Raw genomic sequence first — 24,982 nt, 5'->3', positions numbered from 1 at the left:
CTTTATTATTAACATTGAGGATTTTCTCATAATTAAAGGGAAGCTTTTTATCCCTCTCTGCTATTCTCCACCATTCAAGGAAAAATATCCTTGAAACAACCATTTTATATATATAAATTGATTGATTGATGATTATATCTATTTTTTTCTCAAAGCAAGTTATATTTAATTGCAAACAAAATCCACGTGACAATAATATACTAAACGTAGAATCTGACTTGGCAGGCTCAAAAGGAAGTTGAACACATTGTTTCAATGTGTCGATAAATACATGATCAATTCTTACGAGTTAGTAGTATTTAATCATTTTTGGTCATAAATTGTCCCCAAGTCCAATTTGTCTGTCTCCGTCAAGTGACATAAACCCCAGTGAAAACAAGCCAAAAAGGGTTATCATTGAATACAATTGAACATGATCAGATAAATAAAATGATCCTGACAAAGCCTTGGATTTTGACCAACGAAACTAACCCACCCTAATTGGACGAGCCCATCTGACGATTCCCTTCCCCATGCGAGTCTCTTCCGGAACTGGCAACAACCTGAAAAGTAAGTTCGACCAAGCCAACCGGACAGAGAGGTCAACTGAATTTACCAAGTTCCATCTTCTTCTTGATTGCCCTTTGACCATGGTATATGAATGAATCTAGTATCCCCGAAACAGTAAAAACACCTGATGGCAAGAACCATACAGAGGTCACTAGGGAAACCAATCGAAACATTTACGAAGAAGATTACGGAGCAAGACACAGTGAGATGCACAGTTTCTTTTTACATGCTTGTCTTCCAGTATGCAATATAAGATCATATATGAAAAACTTACACAGTTACACCACTGAAAACAACATAGAAAAGATTTTAATCATGGAGAAAATTATGATAACAATTGATGAAAAGAGTGGCAATCATTTACCAACAAGAAAAAATGACCCAAATTCAGGAACTAGTATTTCTCAAAAATATAAAAGGAAAAGAAAAGGCAAAAAGAAGAATTAATGTGGCAATATCAAAAGAACTAATATGAGAAGGGAGATTCACATAAGCCACGTTTTTTTTGGGGATTTGAACCCTTGACCTTATATGCTATGGGTTGGGTGGCTACCATTCAAGTAGGGTGCCAACCCCCAAATGATCCGCAATTTAGTTTTGAGTTATGATGGGCCAAAATGTTAGTGGTTTACCTCCAACAATAGCACACAAATTAGTCAGGAAGTGCAGGAATGACACATGCTCCTCTGCAAAAGTCACCTGCAACATGCAAACGAGATGCAATAAAATCGGCCAAATATGAAAAAGACGCCTCATATTTTACTTCACAAAATTTAGACCACCACTAAACATAACAAAACCATTCTTATTTTTGTGAATGGAAATCAATTACTCGAAATTGAAACCAGATTGTTGAGCGGATAACTCACCTTGATTGGAGAAAGGTCATAAAAGAAGAAAACACCTGGTAGAAACTGAAGGCGACCCACTTCTGCGCTCCTAAAATGTTCAGTTACTGAAAACTGCAATAACAAAACACCAATATAATTTTTCTCTTATAGACAAGTAGAACTGAAACTTTGGAATTTATTTCCACCTGATTTGACTGGATGGTGTGCCCATTGACGTCTGTGTACACAGTAGGTACGACCTGCAAAAGTGAGAAGAAACTTTTTGAGTAAAAGGATCATGATGAATGACAGTTCTATCAGTTTAACACATATGATGGTTATAAAGATCCTTTTAAGAGATCAAACCACCATAAATACTATTCTTGATGTAGTAGAGCAATGTACAGTCTATAATGCTTGAATTTGGGATGCACTTCCTTGGTGCTCCTCAATGCAATTCCTTTTGTCCTTTTTTAAAAAAAAAATCCAATCTACTGATATTGTAATGCCATTAATGATTGTTAATTAAAAACAGAGGGAAGCTAAAAGGAGGAATCAAGACACATGAACCTTGATAAAATATTGATACATCCCATTTGGTGTTTCATGTGTCCAATGCACCCTGAAATTTCAAGGAAAATGAGATTAAAAAAAACTATATAAAGCCAATAAAAAGACAACATTTAAATAATGACTCAACTTTACCACTAAGGCAAACCTGTGGCCTAGTGGTAATGTTGTTCGCCAGAAATTGGGGTCACATGTTCAAAAAAAAAAACATCCCCTTTGAAATGCTGGGATACGGCTGCATGCATCTTGCCCTTTTCCAACTGGCCTTAATTGTGGGAGCCTTGTGCAAGAAAGTAGTTTAATCTTTTTAGATTCTTTTTGCAAAATCAAGCAGGGCAAGGATGACAAAGAAATTACCCATCGAGAGGATTCACAACACCAGGGAAATATTCTCCGAAAGCTAATCTCTTGATCTTGTGACTTATCTGCATCATACATTTGTAATTATTCAGGATATTCACAACAAAAACAAACTAATGGAAATTATAAATAATTTTAAAACAATGTTATATGGACTTAAAGACAATAAACAGTAGATTCATGCCTTACATTAAAACTATCCTTCTGAAATGCCAGCAGATCATGTACATGAACACCTGCTTGATGGAAACTTTTCCCAGGTGCAAAATGAAAATTTCCAGCTACCTTATTAACTTCCAGGAATCCGTAAATGTTACATCCTTCTCCTTCCTCATCCTTGATCCTTTGTAGAAAACCTTCTCTTTTGCACTGAACGCCAAAAACAAGACAACATAAAAAAAAGAAAAAAAAAACAATATTTGAAGCATGATAAAATTGGAAGTTGCACTTGTGTTTTTAAATTCGCCTGTAAAGTGTAAAGCCAACAGGAAAAGTTGTATCGAATCCTTCTACACCAATAAGGAGAGCAAGTCTGTGTAACTCAAATTCTCCAAGAACAAAAAGTACAAGGATTAAAATTCCAAGCACAGCTGGATCAAGATCGGGCTTGATCACCAAGTTGAAATCTATAACCACCCACAGAAAAGTGAAGAAAAGCAGTTGTCAATCTACAGAAATTTTTGATAGTAACATGCAACAAAAAAATAAAAACAAACACAAAGTGACAGAGAAGTGCCATCCTTCCTTCCCCACTTTCACCTTTTTCCTCTAGGAAGGGGGATGCATATTAGAAATTCATTCGCACATGCTTCTCATGAATTCTAAAAAAACAGTCTTCAATTTTTTCTCTCCTTTTCCTAACCTTTTTTTCATTCACGTTCTTCTGACTTCAATACCTTCTGACAGATGGAATACAAGTTTCAATCATTTTTACAGATCTTCATTTCTAACCCCACTTTCCTCCATTGCATGTCCAAACCAGGCCCCCCTAACTTATACACGCATAGAACACATGTCTGCAGTGAAAAGGCATGTACAAATGGACAAGCAACTCCAAAGCTGTGAGCGTGCAGCTTGAGGTTAATTCTCCAACAAAATAGAAGTTCCAACTCATAGCAAAGTTTATTCTAAACTATACAAAAGAAGTCTGAAAGAAATACTAAAAGAATTTCCATTTTAACAAATGTAAAAGGAACAATAACAAACAACAACAACAATAATAATAATAGTTTCTTAAAAAAATAATAATAATAAAGGCCCAATAACCCATATATTCAATTTATTTTCACCCACTTATCATCATTCTTTGATGAAAACAAGATCTTTAAAATGATTCCTGGCCACACTCAAATTGTATGTTTTCATCCCTCCAATATCCAGCGAAGTAGCAAAGGACAATGTTCCAACTTTCACCTTCTTCAGAATAAAGAAAGGCGGTCAAATATAGGACAAGGAATTTGCAGCCAACATAACTATCATCGAAATTAACAAAAATTGATGATACATACGCTGATACGCCTTTACTTCTAGGACAAGAAAATAGAAGTTCTGTATATTCATCTTCAAATCTTATTCACGAAATTAAATCCAATGACACACTCAAAGAAAGCTCTTGTGCAGACATACCTGATCAACCAAATCTGGATTTGACATTGCCCAACCTTTTTTCCTATATGCTTCACGAACGTCTTCACAGGAATTACAACAATCATCATCTGCCTGCGAGTAAAAATGAAAATGAATAAAAATAAAAATAAAAAGAGTTAGAGGGTAGCTCAAATGAGAAATGTCTTTGCTGTATGAATATTACCATTTATGACTAAACAAATGCAGGGCTATCATAATCTAGTCTAATAACATAAAGAAACATCAATTCAATTTGGTGGAAAGTTCATACAGAAGCAGAACAGGTAGTTTACTCATAATAAAAAAATGAAATGCACTCATCCCTAAATATTGACCACATATTTGATATTACCATTACAAATCTGCCATTCTGAAACAACATTGATGATAAAAAAAAGTAAAGAAGTCTCCATAACAGAAAAGTACAAACACATTAAAACCATGAATGAATTTGCAGACATATCTTGTGCAATACTTATAGGCGAGTACGTGGTCCAGTGCAACCTATAGGTCACAACTTCAATTCCTAGAAACAACCTCTCGACAGAATATGTTGAGGTAAGGTCAGTTGGTCAGTTAGTCAGTGTCTCTATCCCCGACTACGTCCACTGCGGGAGCCTTATGCACGAGAATTGTTTATCTTTTACCTTACCTCAAGGATGTATAAATACAGGCGAACATATGACCCAGTGATAGAGTTGTAGGGGTGCAACCTAGAGGTCATAAGTTCAATTCTTGTAAACAACCTCTCCACATATTATGTGGGGATAATGTCTGCATACATCTTGTCTGTCCTGACCCCGTCTACTGTGGGAGCCTTGTGCATGAGAGTTGTTTACCTTTTTTTAATAATCTTGTGCAATACTTGACATGGTGTGATACTTTATACACATTTAATTTCTCCTGTTCTTTTCCTTTATATTTTCATGTTGAGCATTGAATAGGTCTTCAATGTGGTGAGGATACCAGAGCCACAAGCTTACCGCTTCTGCACCATAGCAAGAACCACAGTATGTTTCATTGTGCTCAAGCCGGCCGCCATGTCTCTGTAAAGGCTTTTCAATCTGTATCCCAAGAGGAATGGAAATGAGTGCAAAAAATCTCGGAAGGTAAAGCAATAAAAAAAATATAAGTTTACATGAATGCAACTTTAAAAAAAAACAACTTTTCATTTGACCAACAGCAGAAAAAAGAAGGAAAATAGATGTCCAAGACTCCAAGCACATTAGCATGGCAAGAAGAAAAAAAATCACCAGCATGCGTCAAACATATTTACTAAAAAAATGTCTATATACCATGAAAAAGAATGAATGAAAAGAACCAGACTACACAAATGACTGAATCTTAAAATATCTGCTTATCTGCTGTCAATGTGCTTTCAGCTCTTGAAAATCAAATTGGAACCAAAGATGCTATATGCATAAATTACTTGTATGCATTTCTCCCACCTCTGCCAATAGAGTCATCTCAGGAATTCCGTTATGCCAAATCCTTTTTTATTTTAGCCCATCTTCATAATCAGCAAAACTTAGCAAGACATTATAAATCAGTTTGAAAGTAAACAGGACAGAATCTGTATACAGAGAACTCAAGTTGTTCAGTAATCTTAGTTTTATCACTACACCGACTGTTCTTTTCTTACATGCACGCATGCATTATTGACTTTATAAGATCCCTGGGTTCACCATGTTCAATATGCTTACTGCTTTCTAGATCCAAATGAACAGCATAGCAGAATTCATATAAGGGATTCTAATTAATTTCTCTCATGGATTACTGCGACTAATTTAAATTGTTTGAGGTATAAGAGCTACAGTGATGAATGGTGATTGTCTTCTAAAACAAATTCCCGACAAGTAAGGCAAGCCATGCAGCTAAAGATAGATTGTTACAAGCGTCTACCCCTGATGGTCACACTGTAAGCGATTTAAAGAATAAATTCTAGCCTGGAAATAGTTCAGAATCTCTACTCATTACAAAATTCTACCCTTAACAATCCCTTCAGTCATCATATAGGCTGCTTGAAAGAACGTAATCTTAAAAGCCTTTCAAGGAAACGGAAATTCTATTAGTTAGTTAAAGATAGATCATAGCAATTTTAAAGTTTCTTGTCCTCAAGTCCCGTTAGATAGATCTTATTCCCGTTTTATAGAATAATTGATTGTGAACCTTTACCATCAGGTGGGTTATCCTTACACCCATCTCCTAAACTGACATCGATTCTTAAAACAGGAGTGGAAGAGGGAGCATCAATATCTATCAATCTAGAGGCGCAAGAAAGGCAACATGAAACCTATCAAAATAAATATTGAAACACATATTCTAAGATTTTTATATGCATATATATTGTGATGAAAATGCATCTTTCTTCTCATTCCAAAAAATAAAATAAAAAAAGATCTATGTTTTTCCCAGTGCTATCTTTGGCTTCATTTGTCTGGTTTTTCTGTTTTCCTCTAACTGTATATATTTTCAAAAAAAGTTACCAGCGAAGCAATAATTCCCATTTTCAAGAAGTTGGTTTGTAGCTTTGGTATCCAGCCATCAAATTGGCAATTCTTGGCCAACTACTAGCTAAAAAACTCACTGCGACAAAAATGGCATATTGAGAAGATGTGCCCGGAAGATGGTTTGCAGTGACTACCAGGAACATGGAGCATCAACAAACCAGACTTCATGAAATATGAGTGGCAGATATACCACTGATCTAAATTTCAATGCGCAACTTATGGACTGGTGGCACCATAATTGGCATCGTCTTTCAATAAAATCTTTTTACTGACAAAAAAATCCAGACTGCAGCAACAATCAGGAATCCCTTTAGCAAATTTTGTATTTCAACTCGTAATTTAAAAAGCAAATGCCAAGATCCTAGTTTCAATAATTATTAGCTCACTATGATAAAGGCAAAACTAGAACAGAAAGCAGAGATTGGAAATACATCATCAGTGTTTAAAAACCTTCTGTGTAACATGGAAAAAAGAACTCGATTCAGTACGTTATCCACAAGTATGCAAAACAATGTTCATAATTATCCTGAAAAGCTTCAAACAACATAATGTTCTTAACCTTGGGAGCGCCAATTCCATCTTGCCTTGATTCTATTACGTTGCCATGAACATCTAACCTTTTCTTGATTATGTCATGTTTCTGCATGTAATAAAAGAGCAATAATTTAAACGTTAAACCTATGATTTGATAACTGATAGGCATATAAAATTGTTTACACACTTAAATGCAGTGACACTGCAGGTAAAACCTGAAGTAGTAAAAACTAAGTAATACTGAAGTACATCATTTACAATTTAAGTGGAAACTTGTAATTACTTTAGCTACGTACCACATCAAGGTGTTGCTCTCCACTTATGTCCATGGCGTCAAGACTAAGGATAGAACATGGAAGGACAGGAAAAGTGATATCAAACTGCATTTTCAAGCATCTTAAATGGTCAATTGAACTTCATGACGAAGTTGTTGAGGCTTCATGAAAACAAAGCTATGCATAACAGCAGTTTGAAATATATAACATGTCAAGAGGCTTCTAAATGATGCATGCTCATTTTCTTTAAAGAAATAAGTCTATATATATATATATAATTAGCCCTTTAAAGGAAAATATAAGTTCATAACTTTTCCAGTACAGCTATAGTAGATTATTCAAAATTTTAGAAACAATAACTAAGGCTCCTGAGAGAAAAGGGAATCTAGAAACAGCAAAGCAATGTCAAACAATTGAGAAGCTATATCAATTCTCTTCTCAATAAAGACAATACATTGATGTGTAGAGTTTCCCCTCTTGAAGTATCAACCACGAGCTTCGTTTCCATAACAGCATGAAGATATAATCCTGAGATAAGTGTTAATAGGAAAAAAATTTAATAAAATCAATAGAGAAAAAAAAAATCATTTAACATGCAAAATCACCAAATAGCATAAGTTATGAATAATGTAATGAATCACAATCACTAAATATATTACATCAGCTTTTGATATGCACATGCTATCTAAGCGTGCCCATAATATGTGCATCGAATCCTTTTCAATGAGATAAGCAAGGATCATGAAACTGGGTTTGTACAGGTTAGTTGACATTTCAAACAAGGGAAAGAATCCAATCAACATAGCAATAGGATTATAGGAAGGTGTCATTTCACATATATGCACAAATCTATTCCAGATATTTGGACAAACCGATTCATAGGTGTAATTGTGGAAAAGCCTTGCTTATGTAAAGCCTACAGCAACAAGTATCAAAATTCAAAACCCTCATCAACTTACTAACTACAGAAAACAGTGTACCTACTAAGTACACAAATGCGACTAAAACAACTATATCTCTGCCAGAAATAATCAAAATTCCCCACCCTAATCAAACATGCACAACCTAAAGTAGACTTAAAAACTCTATTTCAAACTCTACCACAAATTATCAAACATTTATTTTCAGAATGGTGTTAAACAACTTATAATCGTACAACACAAGCAAAGTTAAATAGGTTTAGGAGTGGGTACACTCATCAGTCATCATCATCAAAGGCGTTATCTCAAATATAGGTCCTGGACTCCTAGCTAAGGCATAAAATCTATGAATTTTGATTAGATACTTAAAAGCATATTTGCCAATCCAGCATATAAAACAACTATTGAGGCCTTCAATGTCTGCCATAAATCCTAACTGGTTTACTAAAGCATTTACAAGTCAGCAAACTCATATATATACCCCAATTGTGAGTTATTACGCCTTCACGGAACTAAAAAAACCACAAAGCCTCTCCCTCCTTTTCAGCTGTATGCCTCTTAACCAACCAGGCAAGGTGTGCATTACTATATGGGAACCTCTCCCTCATTCAATATGCCAAACGCAATCATAATATCAATTAAAGCCCTAATACTCAAATTCTAACTCAATTTTCAACAGAAAATAACACCCGATTTTAAATCCGGAAAGCCATCTCTTCTTCTTTATCGTTTTTTTTTCCTTTATTTTTTTTCTTCAAATTCTATCCATCCCGTTCTCTCCATTTCAACATGCCGGCGACGTTCGTTTTAGCTTCAAACTATGATAGACTACTCACCAATACTAAGATGAAAGTTGCGCAGACGCCAAATTATGCATTTCTAGAAGAATCGCCAAACCATAAAAATGTATAAAAAAAAAAAGAGCCACGGAAAGGCTAACACGTACTTAGCTCGGAGAAGAAGAGCAAGAGCATAACCATGGAGGAGGCGATGGTGATAACGCCACCGGATAGAGTACGGCTGTAGAAATCTTCGTTGATTTTAGGGTAGGCATCCAAGCTTCGTAGCCTGTTCACAAGTCCGTCCATGGCCGCGTCCGAAAAATGAAAATTCTCGGATCTGACGGATGGATCAACGATTGACGCTTATAAATAATACACACTAATCTGACAAAAATCTATCTAATATTAATTTGTTTGATGAACATAGATAACGGATGGCTTCAAACATCCCGCCGTGGAATTGATCAAAATAACAATCCAGTGTTTCAACGAGGCGTTCAAGTTTTGGAGAGTTTTTGGGAAAAGCCGTATGAACTATTAAGGCTGTCGTTCTTTTTTTGTTCTTGTTTACTTTGTGCGTGTGTTTTTATTATATTTTTGTTTTCCTAATCAACTGGGAAAGGCAAAAGCTTCTCCTTCCTTCGTCCCATCGGCGACTCAGTGTTGATGGCTGGCTCTGCTGTTAAAATTATGATAGTCTTGCACCCTTGGTGGTGATTTTAAGATCACAAAAGAAAATTAGAAATATTTTGATTAGGATCATGAGTTTAATTATGAAAGCGTTTGGCAAATCATTTTGTCCAGCATATATGCTCGTCAATAACATATATGTTAATGTCCAACCAAACAGTCATATCATGGATGGAATACTGAGATAATGTTTGAACCATATTATGGCCAAATGAAAAATATTGGGATTTCTAAGAATTGCAAAACCATTTTCATTTTCCCTCCCAAAATGTTCTCATATAATTATTGAAATGCCCCTACTGCCCTTGAATAATTTTATTCTTCATTATCCTTCATTCGCGACAAGTCCTGATGAAATGTTAGGGTTCACAAGCGAAACATTGGTGTCGTTTGACAAACAATTTTGTTAGTAGTGTATAAGCTGGTAGCAGATATACTGGATAATGATGGTACAATATATGATGTATGAATGCTTAGAGTGTTTGGTTTAATTTTTACTAGCAAAACATATATGATTTGATTTGTAACATGGACATTAAGGAACTTTACTTATATGAATGTGGAAGTGGTGTCGCTTAAATATTCATGAAATCAGGATGTAGCACATGGCCATAGTAGTGCTAAACCTGTATATAGAGTTTATAACGGAGTGTGTGTAACTTCTGATTCTAACTAAACAGAGTTTTGGTGTAAGTTAAGGTAACCATAAACTCTGTAGAAGTTATTACACTAAGAGAAAATTTAAATTGAAAAACACTTTCTTTATGCATAATTATATGGGACTGGTGTTATATTCTATATTACCACCTAGAGGATTGATACATATTTTAGCAAATATATATAATAGGTTGTAATATAAAATGGAAGGAAAGAGATTGGTGGATCTAGTACAAAGGATTATCCTTTTGCTAGGTTTCTAATAAAAGAAGTTACATCTGTTGGAATTCAAAAGCCAAGCATTGTAGCTTACGTCTAAAAACTACCAAAGAAGTTTATTAAGAATAAAACTACCGAGGAAGTTTTATTCACCAAAAGACATGTTATTTGGAAAATGTGCTTACCAATATATAATACAAACACTGTTACAAATCCAATACTTAACTTTTCAATACAATTTGATACAAATTCTAAAGAGTCTTCTCCAGTTTTGCTATATGCACAAGACTAGACTTTATTGTATCATGGAGACTAATTTGCTTCAACCCAATAACAACAATTCGTGTGGATGCAAATATTATCTTTAAAATAGCAAATCATTCGTGCCTCAAAGTCTATAATATTATGATTTCTTCCATTACTCACATTGTTTTTCTAACATCATTTGCTCAATATTGAGTCCACCCCATCATGTGCAAATGAGAGTACTCCACAAAAGATAAATAACTAATGAAGAAATTAAAGAGGAAAAAAAAATGGAATTCCTACAAAAACCTTGAACAGAAAATGAACAAAACTGGACAATGTACAATGTACTGGAACAATTTATGGCTCCATATGCTTACTTTTATATTCTCATCATCATCAACTTCCTCACACAGCTAGTCACAAGTAGTACTCATTTGTGAAAAACAACAAGGAACGAAATTGAAGACGACGAATAATACAGAGAGGAAAAAAAATTCTTACAGCTACACCACCAAATCAATTAATCAATGTTGCTGCATGCCTACCATATAAACTTTATCCGAGTGTTTTTTGTCTCAACTACCAAATATTGAGATGGACGCACATGATTCATGCAAAAATCGTAAGTCTTACATGATCTACATGAAATTGTGTGTCATCCATCTCAGAATTTGATGACAAAAACAATGACATCCATAAGACTGCTGAATTTTTGTTGCACTTCTAATTACGTATGTCAATCAGTTTGACATGTTTGAGAAATGATACGAGCTCCTTTCGCTAGCGTATCGACCTTCAAATCACAAGCTACAAGAAGCTCAACATTCTTAGTCCCAAAAATTCCATTTTTCAAGCTAATCGGGAGATTCATATTTAAGGACAACGAAACAATCATTTTCGATTTCATGCTTTTCTCAATCTCCTTCGGCAACACAAACTTTGAACCATCAAGTACTACTCCGATAAGGCTTGAACTATCACGGTCTTGGTAGAACTTTGGATATTTTCCTCTGGCGATCTCTCGTTGTCGAAAAGAAAGAGAAGTAGAACCACCTTGTTTGTAAATGATTCCGGCTTTGGGGTTTGGATTATTGATATTTAACGTGATGTTATAAGTTGGGGATTTCTTTTGCTTGACTAGAACATTTTGGATAGAAAATTTGGGATTTTTTGGTCTAAGAATAAGAAAAGAAATGCCTATTGCGAGGCCAATGAGGATGACAATGGCAACGATGATAGAACAACAACAACATGGAGAACAACACTTCTTACGCTTACCATTCTTCCCTGGAATCCGGAGACGTTCGACAATTCGGGCATTTTCGGGTGGTGGAACGCGGTAGATTTGATCTTTAGGGATTTGGACCACGTATGTGCCGGATTGAAAGGCAGGGTGGGTTTGGATTTGATTATTGGAAGTAGGATTGAGAAATTTGTCCTCCGGATTTGAGGTCCGCTCCGCCATGGGAAGATGGGGAGCGGTGTTGAGGAGAAGAAGAGAATGGTGTAATTGGAGAATGGTGGTGGAGGTTTTGCATGGGAAGAGGTGGTGGATGGATGCATGTGTGTGAGGGGATCAATGGGAGGCCGAGAGAGAGGAAAGGTAAGTTCAATTTTTCTTTACCAAATGAAAAAATTAGAGTTCACGGTGACTAACTATTATTAGAGCCCCTTTTACGTGGTCAACCTTGATCGAAGCACAGTTACACTTTAGGTGCCAAATTAAAACCAAACAAAATATAAATGAAAAGGTCAAACAAAACTTTTTCTTTTGGGTAAAAAGATGAGGGAGGAAGAAATACACTGAGGAACAATACCTTAATGGTAAATTTTTTTAGGTCAAATATATGAATTCGGAAGATTCTGAATTCAGTACTCACTATGATCCTTGTGGTGACGCACTGAGATTTGTTTTTTGACCCAACTTACCCTCTTGTCAGCTGAGCAACTTCTATGCACGCAGGCTTGATGGCCCAAACTTTTAGATATATCAGATGTCAGGAAAGGTTTGGTGGACAAAGGTTCTGTTTGATAGAGTGGTTGTATTGATTTTCAATGCTAATTGTTAAGCTGTGGAAAAAAAAAAAAAACTGAGCTAAAGTTATTAAATAACTATCAGGTGTTTGGTGAACTGAAAACTGTTTGTACCTTGTAAGCTGTGGAATGAGTTGTGTAGTGTTTGATTAATTGAATTAATTGATTTCACTATTTGCAATATATGTATTAATAAAATCATGATTTTTTAAGAAAATTATACTCTAAATATCATTTATTAATTAAGTTTAAGTACAATAATAATATACTAATGAAAGATTTTTATTATGTTTTTCACAAGGACATGACTTGCATGTGTGTAAGAAAACTAAATTGAAGTGTGAAATTAATGGGTATTTACGTGCTTGATTTATTATTTATTGAACATAAGATATAATTACATAGTATAAATCTATGTTTAATGAAAATATAAATCTAATTGAGTTACCAAACAGACATTTGACCATTGCAATCATCACATGAGCTCCACCTCATTTTTGAAAAAAAAAAAAAAAAGACCAAACGATGGCCAACCAACAATATCGCTAGCTTATTACATGCTTTTGGCATAGCGATCCCGCTTTGCAAACCGCTGTGCCAAACAGGCAAAGAGATTCTGGGCGGACGATTCGAACCCAAAGTAGTAGAAGGTTGTGTATACTGTTGAATAAGTCAATATTTACAACTCCAAGTCCAAACCCTTGGACAAAATGTAAGAGTAAAAGACAAAATAGCCATATAATTATTGAAATGCCAGGGAAAGATATCATAAAATATAAATCAAATGGCATCACAATTTTGACATTATGATGTATTTTTGTTTAATAAATCAATTTGACAAATTAATATGCATATCCTACTCTAACAAACTGAATTATGAAGGGATACTATATAGTAGCCTGCCAACCATTCCCACAAAGAAGAAAGATGTTCCCTTGGATCTATATTATTGTAAATATCATAAAACTTCAGAGGGTCATCAATGATCTGCAAAGCAAAATACAAAATGACTATCAAAGAATTTGGACATCGATGGAGTGCCAGTTAAAAGTCCTCAAACGATCAAGTCAATAAGAATCAAACTGATAATAATAAACGCACAAAATATAAATATAGATGAACAATGAATGCATGTAAACAACATACTAATCGAAGGCTGGTTCAAACACTATAAATTTTATAACCTTAGGATAATACTTAGCATCAATATAATAGATTTGGCTTAAGCTCATATTAAATATTGAAAAGTCAAATATATATAGGAAAAAAAGTAGTTGATAGTATGATCACAAGAATAATATTATAATATTAAAAACCTATGTGTGACTCAAGTGATTGATATTTTATAGACGAAATGATTGTGATAATAGAAAATACACCAATAATAATATTAAAAATAAGCACCAAAGTCCAACCAAAAAAAAAATCCGGAAATAATTAATTGTTTAATAAAAAGGTCTAATAGATCCCGTTGCCGGCATTATTAACAAAGGGGTCTAGAGATGTGTAGAGTCCACCAAAACCCTAGACCCTTCATCATCGTCAAAACCCCCCATACCCTTTATTTCTTTCCACTTCCATTCCATCAAAGCAAACACACAGTCCACGAAGACTTTCGGTATCAATCACAATGTATCAGTTTGATGATCGGATGGCAACGGACGGCTTTGATCGGCTCCCCGACTCCCTGATCCTCCTCGTCTTCAATTCCGTCTCCGACATCAAGACTCTCATACGGTGTCGATCCGTTTCGAAACGGTTCAACTCGCTCGTCCCGCAGACTGAGTCACTCGTCTTGAAGGTCGATTGTGTCATCTCTAACGAATCCGAATCTGACTCGATCTTCCTCGCCATCTTCAAGTCGTTTCTCAAATCTCTCCAAGAGATCTTCCACCCGAAGCCTCCACCCCATCACCTGGCGAAAATCAGGCCGAACAACTCCCCCGCCCAAATTTTGACTCAATTCCACCGGATCCGATCGCTGGCCATCGAATTACCCGCCGGTGACCTAAAATTGGATAAAGGCTTGACCGTGAAGTGGAGAGCCGTGTTCGGGAAGACCTTGAAGAGCTGCGTTATCCTTGGATTTCGTGAGCCTGAAAATGCAGCGGAGAGAGAAGGAGGCGGCGGTGAAGCGGACGTGGCAGGAGGGTTGAAGGTGAGGGTGGTGTGGTCGATAAGCGCGTTGATCGCAGCCTCGGCGAGGCATTTTTTGTTGAAAGAGGTGGTTAAGGAGCATGGAGAGATGGAAGAGCTGGTGTTGAGGGACAGAGAAGGGGAAGGGACGGTGGTGATGGATAAGGACGGGCTCAGGGAATGCAGGGAGGACTCATCGCACGTGACGGATGATCGGTCGTGGGAGATGAGCCGGACTGTGGTGCCAAGCGTGAGGATGCGAATGAGGCACGAGCCACGGCTCGAGCTGAGTGGCGGAGTCGTGGTGGAGGGCGCGACACTGGTTGTGATAAGGGCTTCAGTCAACGTAAAGGATGGTGCTGACGTGGACGATGCTGAGTTGGCATTGGGAGCCTTTGGTGGGGCCTACGCGGAGGCTGTGCAAGCGTTGCTGAAGTGTCGGAGTTATCTGCTGGAAATGAACTCGTTTTGATTATTAACTGTTGTTTTGCTCTTTGTTTCAGGGTTTTTTTTTTTTAACGTTTATTGTTGTGGGAACCTCTCTAACAACTAAGAAGGACCTTTTGGGCCATCCCGACATAATAAATCCCTGGATCCGTGAATTGCGCCCTTGAGAGTTTCTCTACACGGGATCGTTGATATTTTATTAAGGGGTATGATCCAAAGGTGTTGACTAAAAATTTCGACCCTAAAATTCATAGTTTACATGGAATGCCAATAACCAAACGGGTTAATCTAAGATTGGATTGTATATACCATATGTATTCATTGCACTTATTTTGTTGTATTCACTATTCGTAAGTAATTACAGTTTATTTTTCTCTCTGTATGGCATTGGCATATGCATATGCATATTTATGGTTATGATGATGTAAAGGCAACTACCCAAATAAATACTCGGGTCACCAGGAACGGAAGGGGGAGCAGCAGTCAGCTCTGTGTGTCAGGCCAATAACAATTATGGAAAAGTACAAGGGCAGTAGCCACCAATCACCATGATAGTATTTATTGTTAGGATAATGCTTAAGACCCTCAAAATTTGATCCCTGAAATATTCTCATTTAATGTGGAGTGTTGGATGTGAAGTGGGTTCTACATGTGTGTTTTTAATCAATAGCTATTTTAATTTCACATAAATTTGAGGGATTTTTGGGGGTCTCCAACTTTGTCCTTATTGTTAATACTGTATATGGACCGAGCTAAGAAACTCTCCCATTACACCTAAGTCACTAATTGAAGATGATGATGTGTATCACTCCAACGATCAGGATTCGAATCTCTCCTCCTCGTTTTAAAAAAAGAAACTCTCTCTATACGACCAAATTACAAAGGACCGTAATAACATAACACTAGATAATAACAATAATGGGCTCGCAGAGATCAGCCAAGGGCCCAAGTTTCGTAATCTTTAATGGCCTTTTGTACTGTGTAGTCTGCTATATGCCTTTAGCAATCAAGTTTGAAACTTTGAATTAATTAACAATGGATATCATTATGAAGGCCCACCCCTAGTCTTTTAAGTTTATCTCTCCCTCCTTTCTAGCATAAAATACTTATTTCATACGCATTGCACTTGACTATTTGTAAGGAATAAAGTTAAATTGAAATGGAATCGCACCCCTCATGCTCAGGTGTTCCATTTTATTATTTGGACTTTAAACAATATGGTTATGGTTCTTTTATATCTAGCATTTTCTTATTACGACAAAGATAAAAGGAGACTACGGCTTTATAGCCCAACTATTTCCGGCCCAAGTGGCACCAAATAATTATTAAGTTCCAACATGCTTCAAAAAAAAAAAAAAAAGCCCCAAAATGTCACAGCTCACCAAAATTATTGGATGTCACATGGACGCTTGCATGGCAATATGACAGAGTGCCTGTTTGGTGCAGCGGATTCATTAGCGGCTCCATTGTGTGGATTCACTACACCAAACACCTCAATGTAGCCAGTTAACATTTCAAAAGTTCTTATTCGGAGCTTCTTGAAGGCGGAACGACCTATTTTTTAAAAAAAAGAATTGATGTGGGTCCCACAAATCATTACAACTTTATGAATTCTTTATTTTTTAAATAAAAAAGATGGGACATTTAAATTACTATTTCTTTAACACCTTTTTACTTAACATTTTTTATTAATTTATTTTATTTCCTACTTAGCATTTATTTACTTCAATTTTTTTATTAATTTAATAAATATTATTATTCTACTTAAAATTTTTAATAATGTTACTTAAACAATAATTTATATTTTATAAATAAATCATATTTTTAATATTTTATTATAATCATTTTAATTTTGATATAAAAAATTTAATAATTTATACTTATATAGCACCATCCCCCAAACTTTATCCCAATACCCCCCTCCCCCCAAACTTTCGGCGTGACTTTAATCTAGGTTTAACATAAGATTGCGCAGCTCACCTTTGATTCTCTGTGCAGCTCACGAATATCACATTTGGTCTCTCCCTCTCGACTCTCATCTCTGCCTAGCTCCAACTTTTGCGATGCGACTCTCACCATATGTTGATGACTTATGAACTGAAGTGATTTTGTATGATATGAATTGCATGTGTGGGGTATATATTCATCACCTGCTCAGTCAGGAATCATGAAGGACCTTGGTGATCTCTATGTGGCAGCGGCGGTATGCCTCGCGAATTTACTTAGTCATGATTTATAGAGGAATGCCTTAGAATTTTTTTTTGAATCCTACTCCAAATTTATGATTTATAGAGAGTTCTTTATCTTGTCTTGGTGACTGAACTGAATTGGTGCACGGCTTATCTACTTATAAAAACTGTTCAATTGCATAGCTAAATGGATGGCCTAGACTGATAGACTGCACTGAATGATGTTGTAATTGTTGTGCCCACTTTATGAAGTGGGCATAAAGTGTATGATTGTTGATTGTATCTGAACACTTCATGCCATTTGTACTAGATGTTGTTACAAGACGAGGCATATTTTTTCTTATATATTTTTTTTCTGCATGAGACAGATACTGTTATCAATCGATCAGTATATCGACCATTGGTATACCGGTTACGGTAATGATAACGATTTCATTTTTTTCAGTTACAGAAGCGATTGGTATAATAAAGATTTTCCGTGTTCAGTAACAATAACCATTACCATAACAACTCTAACGGTCACTGCGACAATGCCAGCGAAACAAGATAGTCGTAGAAGACTAGAGGCCTAGGCACATACAAGTAATGGTCTCACACTTCTTGCTTTTGTGTTTGTTGGTCTGAAACGCTGAATGTTGGTATTTGAATCCAATATCATATCCTTAATGGGCTTCTGTGTTGTTTCTTCAGCTGAACTTGTGCCTCAAACAAAGCTTGGCCCACCCTCAACACCACCTCATAATCTTGAAGACTTGAACAGCAGCTTCAAATCTTTCTAACATAACATTGCACTGATCAGCCCTTCGCAGCCTGGCCTTGCTATATAAGAAGGCCAGACACTAAAACCTCCAGTGCAATCCTCGACAGCCTTTTCGAAGTGTCCGAGCTTCGACCGAGAAGCTGCCCGGTTACATACTAAAACCGAGTTGTTTTGATCATAGTTACAAGGGACACGGTACGGTCCGGGTCCTGGTACGGGTACGGGAACGGAGTACGTCACATGATTAATTTGTGGTACATTGGGGGGTAGGATTAGTTGGTACGCTAATTGGGAACGTGGTACGTTTGAAAGGTTTTTCGGGTCACCACTAAATATTGAAAGGTTATCTAGATTAAAGTCTATGAGCGTTTAAAATGATGAGGTGCACTTCTTTCTGCCTCCATATACCTTTGTAATCAGAAACAATGTTTTCAATGAATTTCGAAGGTCAGTTTTTCTCCTCTCACTCCCTCTATTTCCCTCAACTCTCTCTATCTATATTCAATCAGTGATGTGATTTTGGGGTTTCCTTTCAATTTTGAGTCAATTATACCTGATTTTCACTCTATTTCTCAAGTTTTCTATAGCAGATTTTTGGGACACTCATTTGGGCGTCCCAGGTCACTAGTGTAACCCGTTCCGGGACGAGCTTCCCAATTCGGGGTTTGAGGGGTAGTAGAGCATTTCCGGTAACTGTGGTTTTGATCATGTTCTAGTCCTTCACTATATACACACAAGCCTCTGAAATTTTTTGATGCCTTGAATAGCAAGTTACCGCTCAATCTGTCTGATGCCACGGATTTAGCACTCTTTAGGACACCAACAACCATCCTTGGATCAAAGTGAGTCGCTTCTTTGCTGGAAATAGGTGCAACGTTGCACGCATATCCAACTAGACTTGTCGCTTGGTCTGTTACACACTTTTATTATACTTTTTCGAACGAGGGTCCCTGTTGGAGAAGTCACTATAATTTCAATCACAGATGTCCAGTCTGTTTACAAAGTTCAAAAAATTATGTGAATCCCACATTGATGAACATAATGAACGTTTATGATTGATTTAAAACTGCACCGACTTCTATTGCAGGACGAGACCTTAACCCGATACCTTTGCTTTATCATTACATCAAATCTCAACACTTTTTTCATATGACGATGATACCCCTGAAATTTGACTACCCTATAACTTAACGTTTAAAACCAACCATTCAAAATTTCCAAATATTATTATTACCTTTCTAAGCCACAAGAGATTTCCAAAGCAAGAAAGAGTCAATTGGATAAGTTTAGATTAGAGAGATAATAATGTGAATGTCCTATTCATTTAAGCAACTAGAACGTGAAGCTAATTAAAAGCTTGCTTTGCATGTGCCTTCACGAAATGATTCACATCAGGTAAAGTAATAATGGTGTACATATGGTCACCATTTTTATTTGATTGCTCACATGGGGTGTTGCTATGTGAAAATGATACATTTCTTGGTATTATATACACACACACACAGAGTCATGGACCATACTAGGTCAAAAATCATTGGAGTACCTATCTTAAAAGTTAAAATGGAGTTTAATGTATTGTAAAATTTGACCCTTTAGCTCATCATGATCATGAGTTTATTATAGTTAAGAAATTAAAACTGACTTTTTTTTTTTAAAATTTTCCTCTTTGGACATGAAAGGATCTTTGATTATGGGCAATACACGAAATATACTAGGACATCCGATATCGACTTAAATTCGGGCTCTCAAGTTTGCGTGCACAAAAATTTCTGAACTACACGTAACCACAAATGTATTGGACTAAGCAATTAGACTATTCGACTTTGACCTCCATTGGATTGGTTTTATGTAATTTTTTTTTTGCTAAAATAAATTAATAATATATATTTTTCGATAATAACGTATTTTTATATTTATATAAATTCTTGAATATTTGGATCTCTACTTTTTTTGCAAAAATTGTACTAATAAAAATATTTCACTTTAATTTGATAGAGTTGACATTAACATTGTTTAATTTTTATCAAAAATAAATTAAGGATGAAAGGGAAACTTCAATGGTTGTTGAGGGAGAAAAGTATATATTCATTTTCTTAATTAAAAACAAAATCTTACTAGTGGGGCCAGCCACCTGCCGACATGTGCTGATGTGCATAGTGGATCGAACTAGTGACACGTAGGAAGGGGTATTTTGGGTATTAAAAATCTCAGCCAAACGGCTCTATTTTATCCCTACACCGGCTGAACCGGTTGGCGGTATTTAAAACGGGCAGGTGTGCGTTGGACTCAGTGCACATGCTGCCGGGCGGTACGAGATTCAAAAATTCGAGTAGGTGGAGAGAGAGAGGAATAAAAAAGTGTGAGATCGATTTTTCTTTGCTTTTAAAACAGCAGAAGAGAGAAGAGTAGCAGCTACTCATAATATACGGCCCACCACACCACCACCGCCGGAAAGTTCCCGATCATCGGGAGAGGGGGAGTGGTGACAGAGGACATCCTCGTCATTTCGATCAGATCCATACTCTTATCTCTGACATACCAGTAGATATAGAAAGGAGCCAACAGCACAGTACAGCGCAGCTTTACTGTGCTTTTACAAAAGAAGGGGGAAACTTACAGAACACGAGGAGTGTGAAAGAAGGGAGGATTCTTTGTTACTCCATTATTTGTTTCGATTTCAAAGTCAAGCATTTGGATAGTAGATTTGGGGGAGATTTCTAGAAATGGAAAGGACTACTCCGGTGAGGAAGCCACACACATCGACCGCAGATCTGCTCACCTGGTCGGAGAATCCTCCCTCCGATTGGACCCCCGGTGGCTCTGCTTCTCGTTCTGCTGCCCGTTCACACCAGGTAAATGGATTTCACTTGGTTTCCTATTTGGTGCGTCTTAATTCTTGATTGGAGATTTTTGAAATTGTTGTTTTGTTATGGTAGCCGTCCGATGGGATCAGTAAGGTGGTGTTTGGAGGTCAAGTGACGGACGAGGAGGTTGAGAGTTTAAACAAAAGGTGAGATCTACTTGGCTTTATTTTTCAAAGAAATTATGGGTTTCTGTTTCTTAAAATTCGAAAACTGCGTTTGTGGCAATAAATGCGGATTGAAGGATAATCTGGTTGTCAAACGTTTTATGGATTTCTCTTTCAACTTCCAGTTTATTTTTACTCCACTCAAATTTATGAAAGCATTTTTTTTTTCTGTTCTTTTTGATCTGTTGAGTAATCTTTGATTGATCTCCTAATTTGGGTGATATATCTGATCATATAAATTAGTTCTGAATCTCTATACGTGTGTCTTCAGTGTATCGATGGTTGAAACTTTAACCTGTTTCTACCTATCGCTCATATAAGCCTACAATATAATGAAGGCAGCCTTTGAAAATTTTCCTGGGCTATACTTTACATATGGGAAATGAGATTTTTATTTCATTACATACGCACACACGAATTACTTAACCCATATACACTCAATTTCGTGACGACCTACAAATTACTTGTCATTTGCACTTTTCTCTAAAACAATCCCAGTCTCTCTGACAATTATGGGGATTATGCAAGCTGCTGTACATGTATGTTTAGGTCCAAGAAAAAAAATTTGCCTTTCATTGTAGTTTATCAGTATTTCTGATCGAGTTTTTTCTGTAATTGTCAAATGGTCTCCATTCGGTTGGATAGGCTTAAAATTTAAAAGGCACTTACAGAGTTATAGATGGTGTTATTACAAGACTGCAATATCTTTGAAAACTACATTTTCACTTTAAGAATGTTTTCCTATGATACAATATAAGCTAAAACAGAGTCATCTTTACTGTTAGACACACATACATCTTTCTTTGTTTTGCTTCCAATTCACTTTCCTTTTTGTTTAATGGAGGGGCAGGGGATTGTGTGGTAGTGTAAATTATAGTGTAGAAGCACAACACAAAAAGTAATGAAGGAGTACAGATTTCAGTCTTTGGTAGCTTATAAAGGAGGTTTATTTTCTAACAGCATAGTGTTGGACATTGGTTTTTTTAGTATGGTGAGACCCGCCGCTGCCACTACATTTTTTGGGTGCGCACTGGGTAGGTAAAACCATCAAGCTTGCTTACTAGCCCACAAACAACACATGCTAGGCAAGCCCATGGTAAATCCATGTGTGAGCTCATGCCTCCAAAGTCCAGAGTCCAGATAGAATTGAAGCCTGGTGGGAGAGCATGACAAGCATGCACCTTACCAACAAGCCAAACACCATCATTGGCTGTTGGAAATTACTTTTATTTGCACTTATCTTTCCTCATGAGTTGTTTTATTTGCCTATCCCTTACCGTTAGTGCATTGTTCAGTTATCTATCTATAATTCTCATCTGCATTGTTAAGTTATATGTCTATAACTCTCATCTAATTAATTGTGTGGTGAAAGAATTTTCTACCAAGGTATCGCACTGTAACCACCCTATATCCATTCCTGTGTCAGATAGTCATTGTGGTGTTCAATATGCATATTTGATTTCTAAGTCTGTCAACTTCCCTATTTCTAGGAAACCTTGCTCAGGGTATAAAATGAAAGAGATGACTGGAAGTGGCATTTTTGCAGCCAATGGTGAAAATGATGCATCCGAATCCAGCGATGCTAACCTTTCTCTGAATGGCAGAACAGGAGTACGGATTTACCAGGTAACTTCCATGTTCAATGTAAAATATCAAGAGTATATGAAATGCTAAGATTGGAGATTTTGGTGATTGGCTGCAAAATATTCTCTCCTAAGTGGTTACTTTATATATTTTAATGTTTGAATTATCAGCAAGCATTAGCTGGTATCAGTCATATTTCATTTGCTGAGGAGGATAGTATCTCCCCCAAAAAGCCAACTACTCTTCCTGAAGTAGCAAAGCAGCGAGAGCTTAGTGGAACACTTGAAAGTGAGGCCGAGGCTGAGGCAAGGCTGAAAAAGCAAGTTTCTGATGCTAAATGCAAGGAACTCAGTGGAAATGATATCTTTGCACCCCCGCCTGAAATTTTACCACGACCAGCAGCTATACGTGCATTGGCATTGAAAGAAAGCATCCAAATTGGAGAAACTTCTCCAAGTAATGTAAGTAAATCTATCAAAGTTTTCTGCATGAGTTAATGGATGCATGCACCAGGCATTTTGCTGCACTTAAAATGCGTTCAACGTACAACATGCCAAAAACCCCTGAAAAGTAGCCACAGAATTGGTGATGTCAATTAAGTCTAAAACCTGTATTTATTTGGATTAGTTTTTATGAACAAATTTCCGGGTGCGTGGACAATAGGAGCGAAACTTTATAATGTTTAATGCACCTTTTCTTCTTCCTCTGATAATTTCACTTGTATGTCAATTGGCATTTACATTTGCTTGTGTCTGCTTTAAAACATCTCTCACCGATTTTAAACCTTTCTGTGACTGTTAGCATGCTGGAGGTCAAACAAGTGAGGAACCTGTGAACAAGACAGCCAAAAAGATTTACAATCAGAAATTTGCTGAACTATCAGGAAATAACGTATTCAAGGGTGATGTTCCTCCATCATCTGCCGAGAAACCTCTGAGTTCTGCTAAATTGCGAGAGATTAGTGGCAGCAACATTTTCGCTGATGGGAAAGTAGAGTCTCGAGACTACTTAGGTGGTGTTCGCAAACCCCCTGGCGGCGAGAGCAGCATTGCCTTGGTTTAAACACTTTTAGGTCTAACAAAGTTATTTTAATTTTACTTCATTGGTGTCTGGTTTTGATTTTATTCTAGTGGAGATGTGCTTTTGTATTATTTTGACTTGCATTGTGGGTTTCTAAGTTATGATTTAGGGTTTAGCATGTCAACTGAGCTTGTGGACTCCCTGCTAATTGGATTCATCTGTCCATATATTCTTGTGCCTTTCCTGTACTGGTCTTGGTTAAGTGCTTGACACGTTCATAATGATATTACTTTTAACATATTATTATCATTGTTTAGGGTTTTTTTCTTGATTTATTTGAATTGATACGTGATGCACAATCTATAACTTCCACACCTTGTTCCAAATTGACTGTTTTAAGTTCTATATGAAATCTGGGGTTGCTCTGATTGTTCTATGATGTGAATGATACTGCTCACATCATACAATACTTAATTTTGTATTTTCTTTATATTTCAGCTACTATTTTGGAACTAGTTTGGGTGACAATGGTGCCCGTTCCTTTTTTTTGACTTAATGTCACATCAGCGGAAAGGCTGATTGGGAGGGTATGAGATCTGTTGGATGATTGTTTTGTCTCATTTTGAAATATTGCTTGATTCCGATGAAACAAATGAACCTCAGATAAAGAAATTAAGGAGGGGTTGTGTCCGAAAGTTTACGAACAATAAAGAGATAATACAGATTCGTGGGAGGATCATAATTAAATGTGGTGGATCTATTTTAAACAGAAATAATAATTAATATTTAAATATTTACATTTAAAAGTATCTAATTCCTAAAAGAATAAATCAACATCAAGTGAGAGAATTAAGGAAGGTTTTTCTGTTAAGGAAGTTATTCTGTTTTCATCTTGATAACAAACGAAATGATAAATAAATATCCAATAAAATAAGATATTTATGAAAAAAATTAAGAACAGAAATATATTGGACTCTCTCTGAGCCAGATCATCTTTTGCTCTGCTTTTTCTG

The 24,982-nt window shown here is 36.4% G+C and overlaps 4 protein-coding genes across 5 annotated transcripts; 2 read left to right on the top strand and 2 right to left on the bottom strand.

Moving 5' to 3' along the window:
- Positions 1–234: 234 nt before the first annotated feature.
- Positions 235–9,524, bottom strand: LOC119999826 (endoplasmic reticulum-Golgi intermediate compartment protein 3-like). 2 transcript variants are annotated; one of them, XM_038847585.1, is made up of 13 exons: positions 9,121–9,524; positions 7,709–7,782; positions 7,276–7,359; positions 7,005–7,085; positions 4,919–4,999; positions 3,936–4,028; positions 2,499–2,678; positions 2,307–2,374; positions 1,950–2,001; positions 1,586–1,639; positions 1,419–1,511; positions 1,182–1,248; positions 235–673 (listed from the first exon to the last, which is right to left on the bottom strand). In XM_038847585.1, the coding sequence occupies exons 1-13, from the start codon at positions 9,260–9,262 to the stop codon at positions 582–584; spliced, it is 1,161 nt and encodes a 386-aa protein (XP_038703513.1). In that variant the 5' UTR covers positions 9,263–9,524; the 3' UTR covers positions 235–581. The 2 variants fall into 2 exon arrangements, with proteins under 2 accessions (XP_038703513.1, XP_038703514.1); XM_038847586.1 differs by having other exon boundaries at positions 9,152–9,524.
- A 1,983-nt stretch (positions 9,525–11,507) lies between these two features.
- Positions 11,508–12,236, bottom strand: LOC120000709 (NDR1/HIN1-like protein 13). Its single transcript, XM_038848827.1, has one exon. It carries the CDS (start codon positions 12,234–12,236, stop codon positions 11,508–11,510), a length of 729 nt encoding a protein of 242 aa, XP_038704755.1.
- Positions 12,237–14,210: 1,974 nt separating this feature from the next.
- LOC120001113 (F-box protein At1g22220-like) lies at positions 14,211–15,766 on the top strand. The gene has a single exon (XM_038849366.1). It carries the CDS (start codon positions 14,436–14,438, stop codon positions 15,411–15,413), a length of 978 nt encoding a protein of 325 aa, XP_038705294.1. The 5' UTR covers positions 14,211–14,435; the 3' UTR covers positions 15,414–15,766.
- A 4,872-nt stretch (positions 15,767–20,638) lies between these two features.
- Positions 20,639–24,328, top strand: LOC119999347. Its single transcript, XM_038846853.1, has 5 exons — positions 20,639–21,189; positions 21,274–21,347; positions 22,856–22,991; positions 23,120–23,410; positions 23,751–24,328. Exons 1-5 carry the CDS (start codon positions 21,061–21,063, stop codon positions 24,009–24,011), a joined length of 891 nt encoding a protein of 296 aa, XP_038702781.1. The 5' UTR covers positions 20,639–21,060; the 3' UTR covers positions 24,012–24,328.
- The last annotated feature ends 654 nt before the right edge of the window (positions 24,329–24,982 follow it).

The sequence above is a fragment of the Tripterygium wilfordii genome, chromosome 6 (genome assembly GCF_013401445.1).
Source record: "Tripterygium wilfordii isolate XIE 37 chromosome 6, ASM1340144v1, whole genome shotgun sequence".
NCBI lineage: Eukaryota > Viridiplantae > Streptophyta > Magnoliopsida > Celastrales > Celastraceae > Tripterygium > Tripterygium wilfordii.
This window is presented reverse-complemented; position numbering and strand designations above follow the sequence as displayed.

What these genes read in the sequence shown, in the direction of transcription:
- LOC119999826 (XM_038847585.1), bottom strand. Translation starts at nt 9,262, where the DNA reads ATGGACGGACTTGTGAACAGGCTACGAAGCTTGGATGCCTACCCTAAA. An exon ending in GGGAAACTCTACACATCAAT is followed by an intron (nt 7,360 to 7,708) that starts GTATTGTCTTTA and finishes TTGAAAATGCAG; the next exon opens with TTTGATATCACTTTTCCTGT. An exon ending in ATCCAGATTTGGTTGATCAG is followed by an intron (nt 2,679 to 3,935) that starts GTATGTCTGCAC and finishes TTTGGCGTTCAG; the next exon opens with TGCAAAAGAGAAGGTTTTCT.
- LOC120000709 (XM_038848827.1), bottom strand. Translation starts at nt 12,236, where the DNA reads ATGGCGGAGCGGACCTCAAATCCGGAGGACAAATTTCTCAATCCTACT.
- LOC120001113 (XM_038849366.1), top strand. Translation starts at nt 14,436, where the DNA reads ATGTATCAGTTTGATGATCGGATGGCAACGGACGGCTTTGATCGGCTC.
- LOC119999347 (XM_038846853.1), top strand. Translation starts at nt 21,061, where the DNA reads ATGGAAAGGACTACTCCGGTGAGGAAGCCACACACATCGACCGCAGAT. An exon ending in GTTGAGAGTTTAAACAAAAG is followed by an intron (nt 21,348 to 22,855) that starts GTGAGATCTACT and finishes CCCTATTTCTAG; the next exon opens with GAAACCTTGCTCAGGGTATA. An exon ending in CAGGAGTACGGATTTACCAG is followed by an intron (nt 22,992 to 23,119) that starts GTAACTTCCATG and finishes TTGAATTATCAG; the next exon opens with CAAGCATTAGCTGGTATCAG.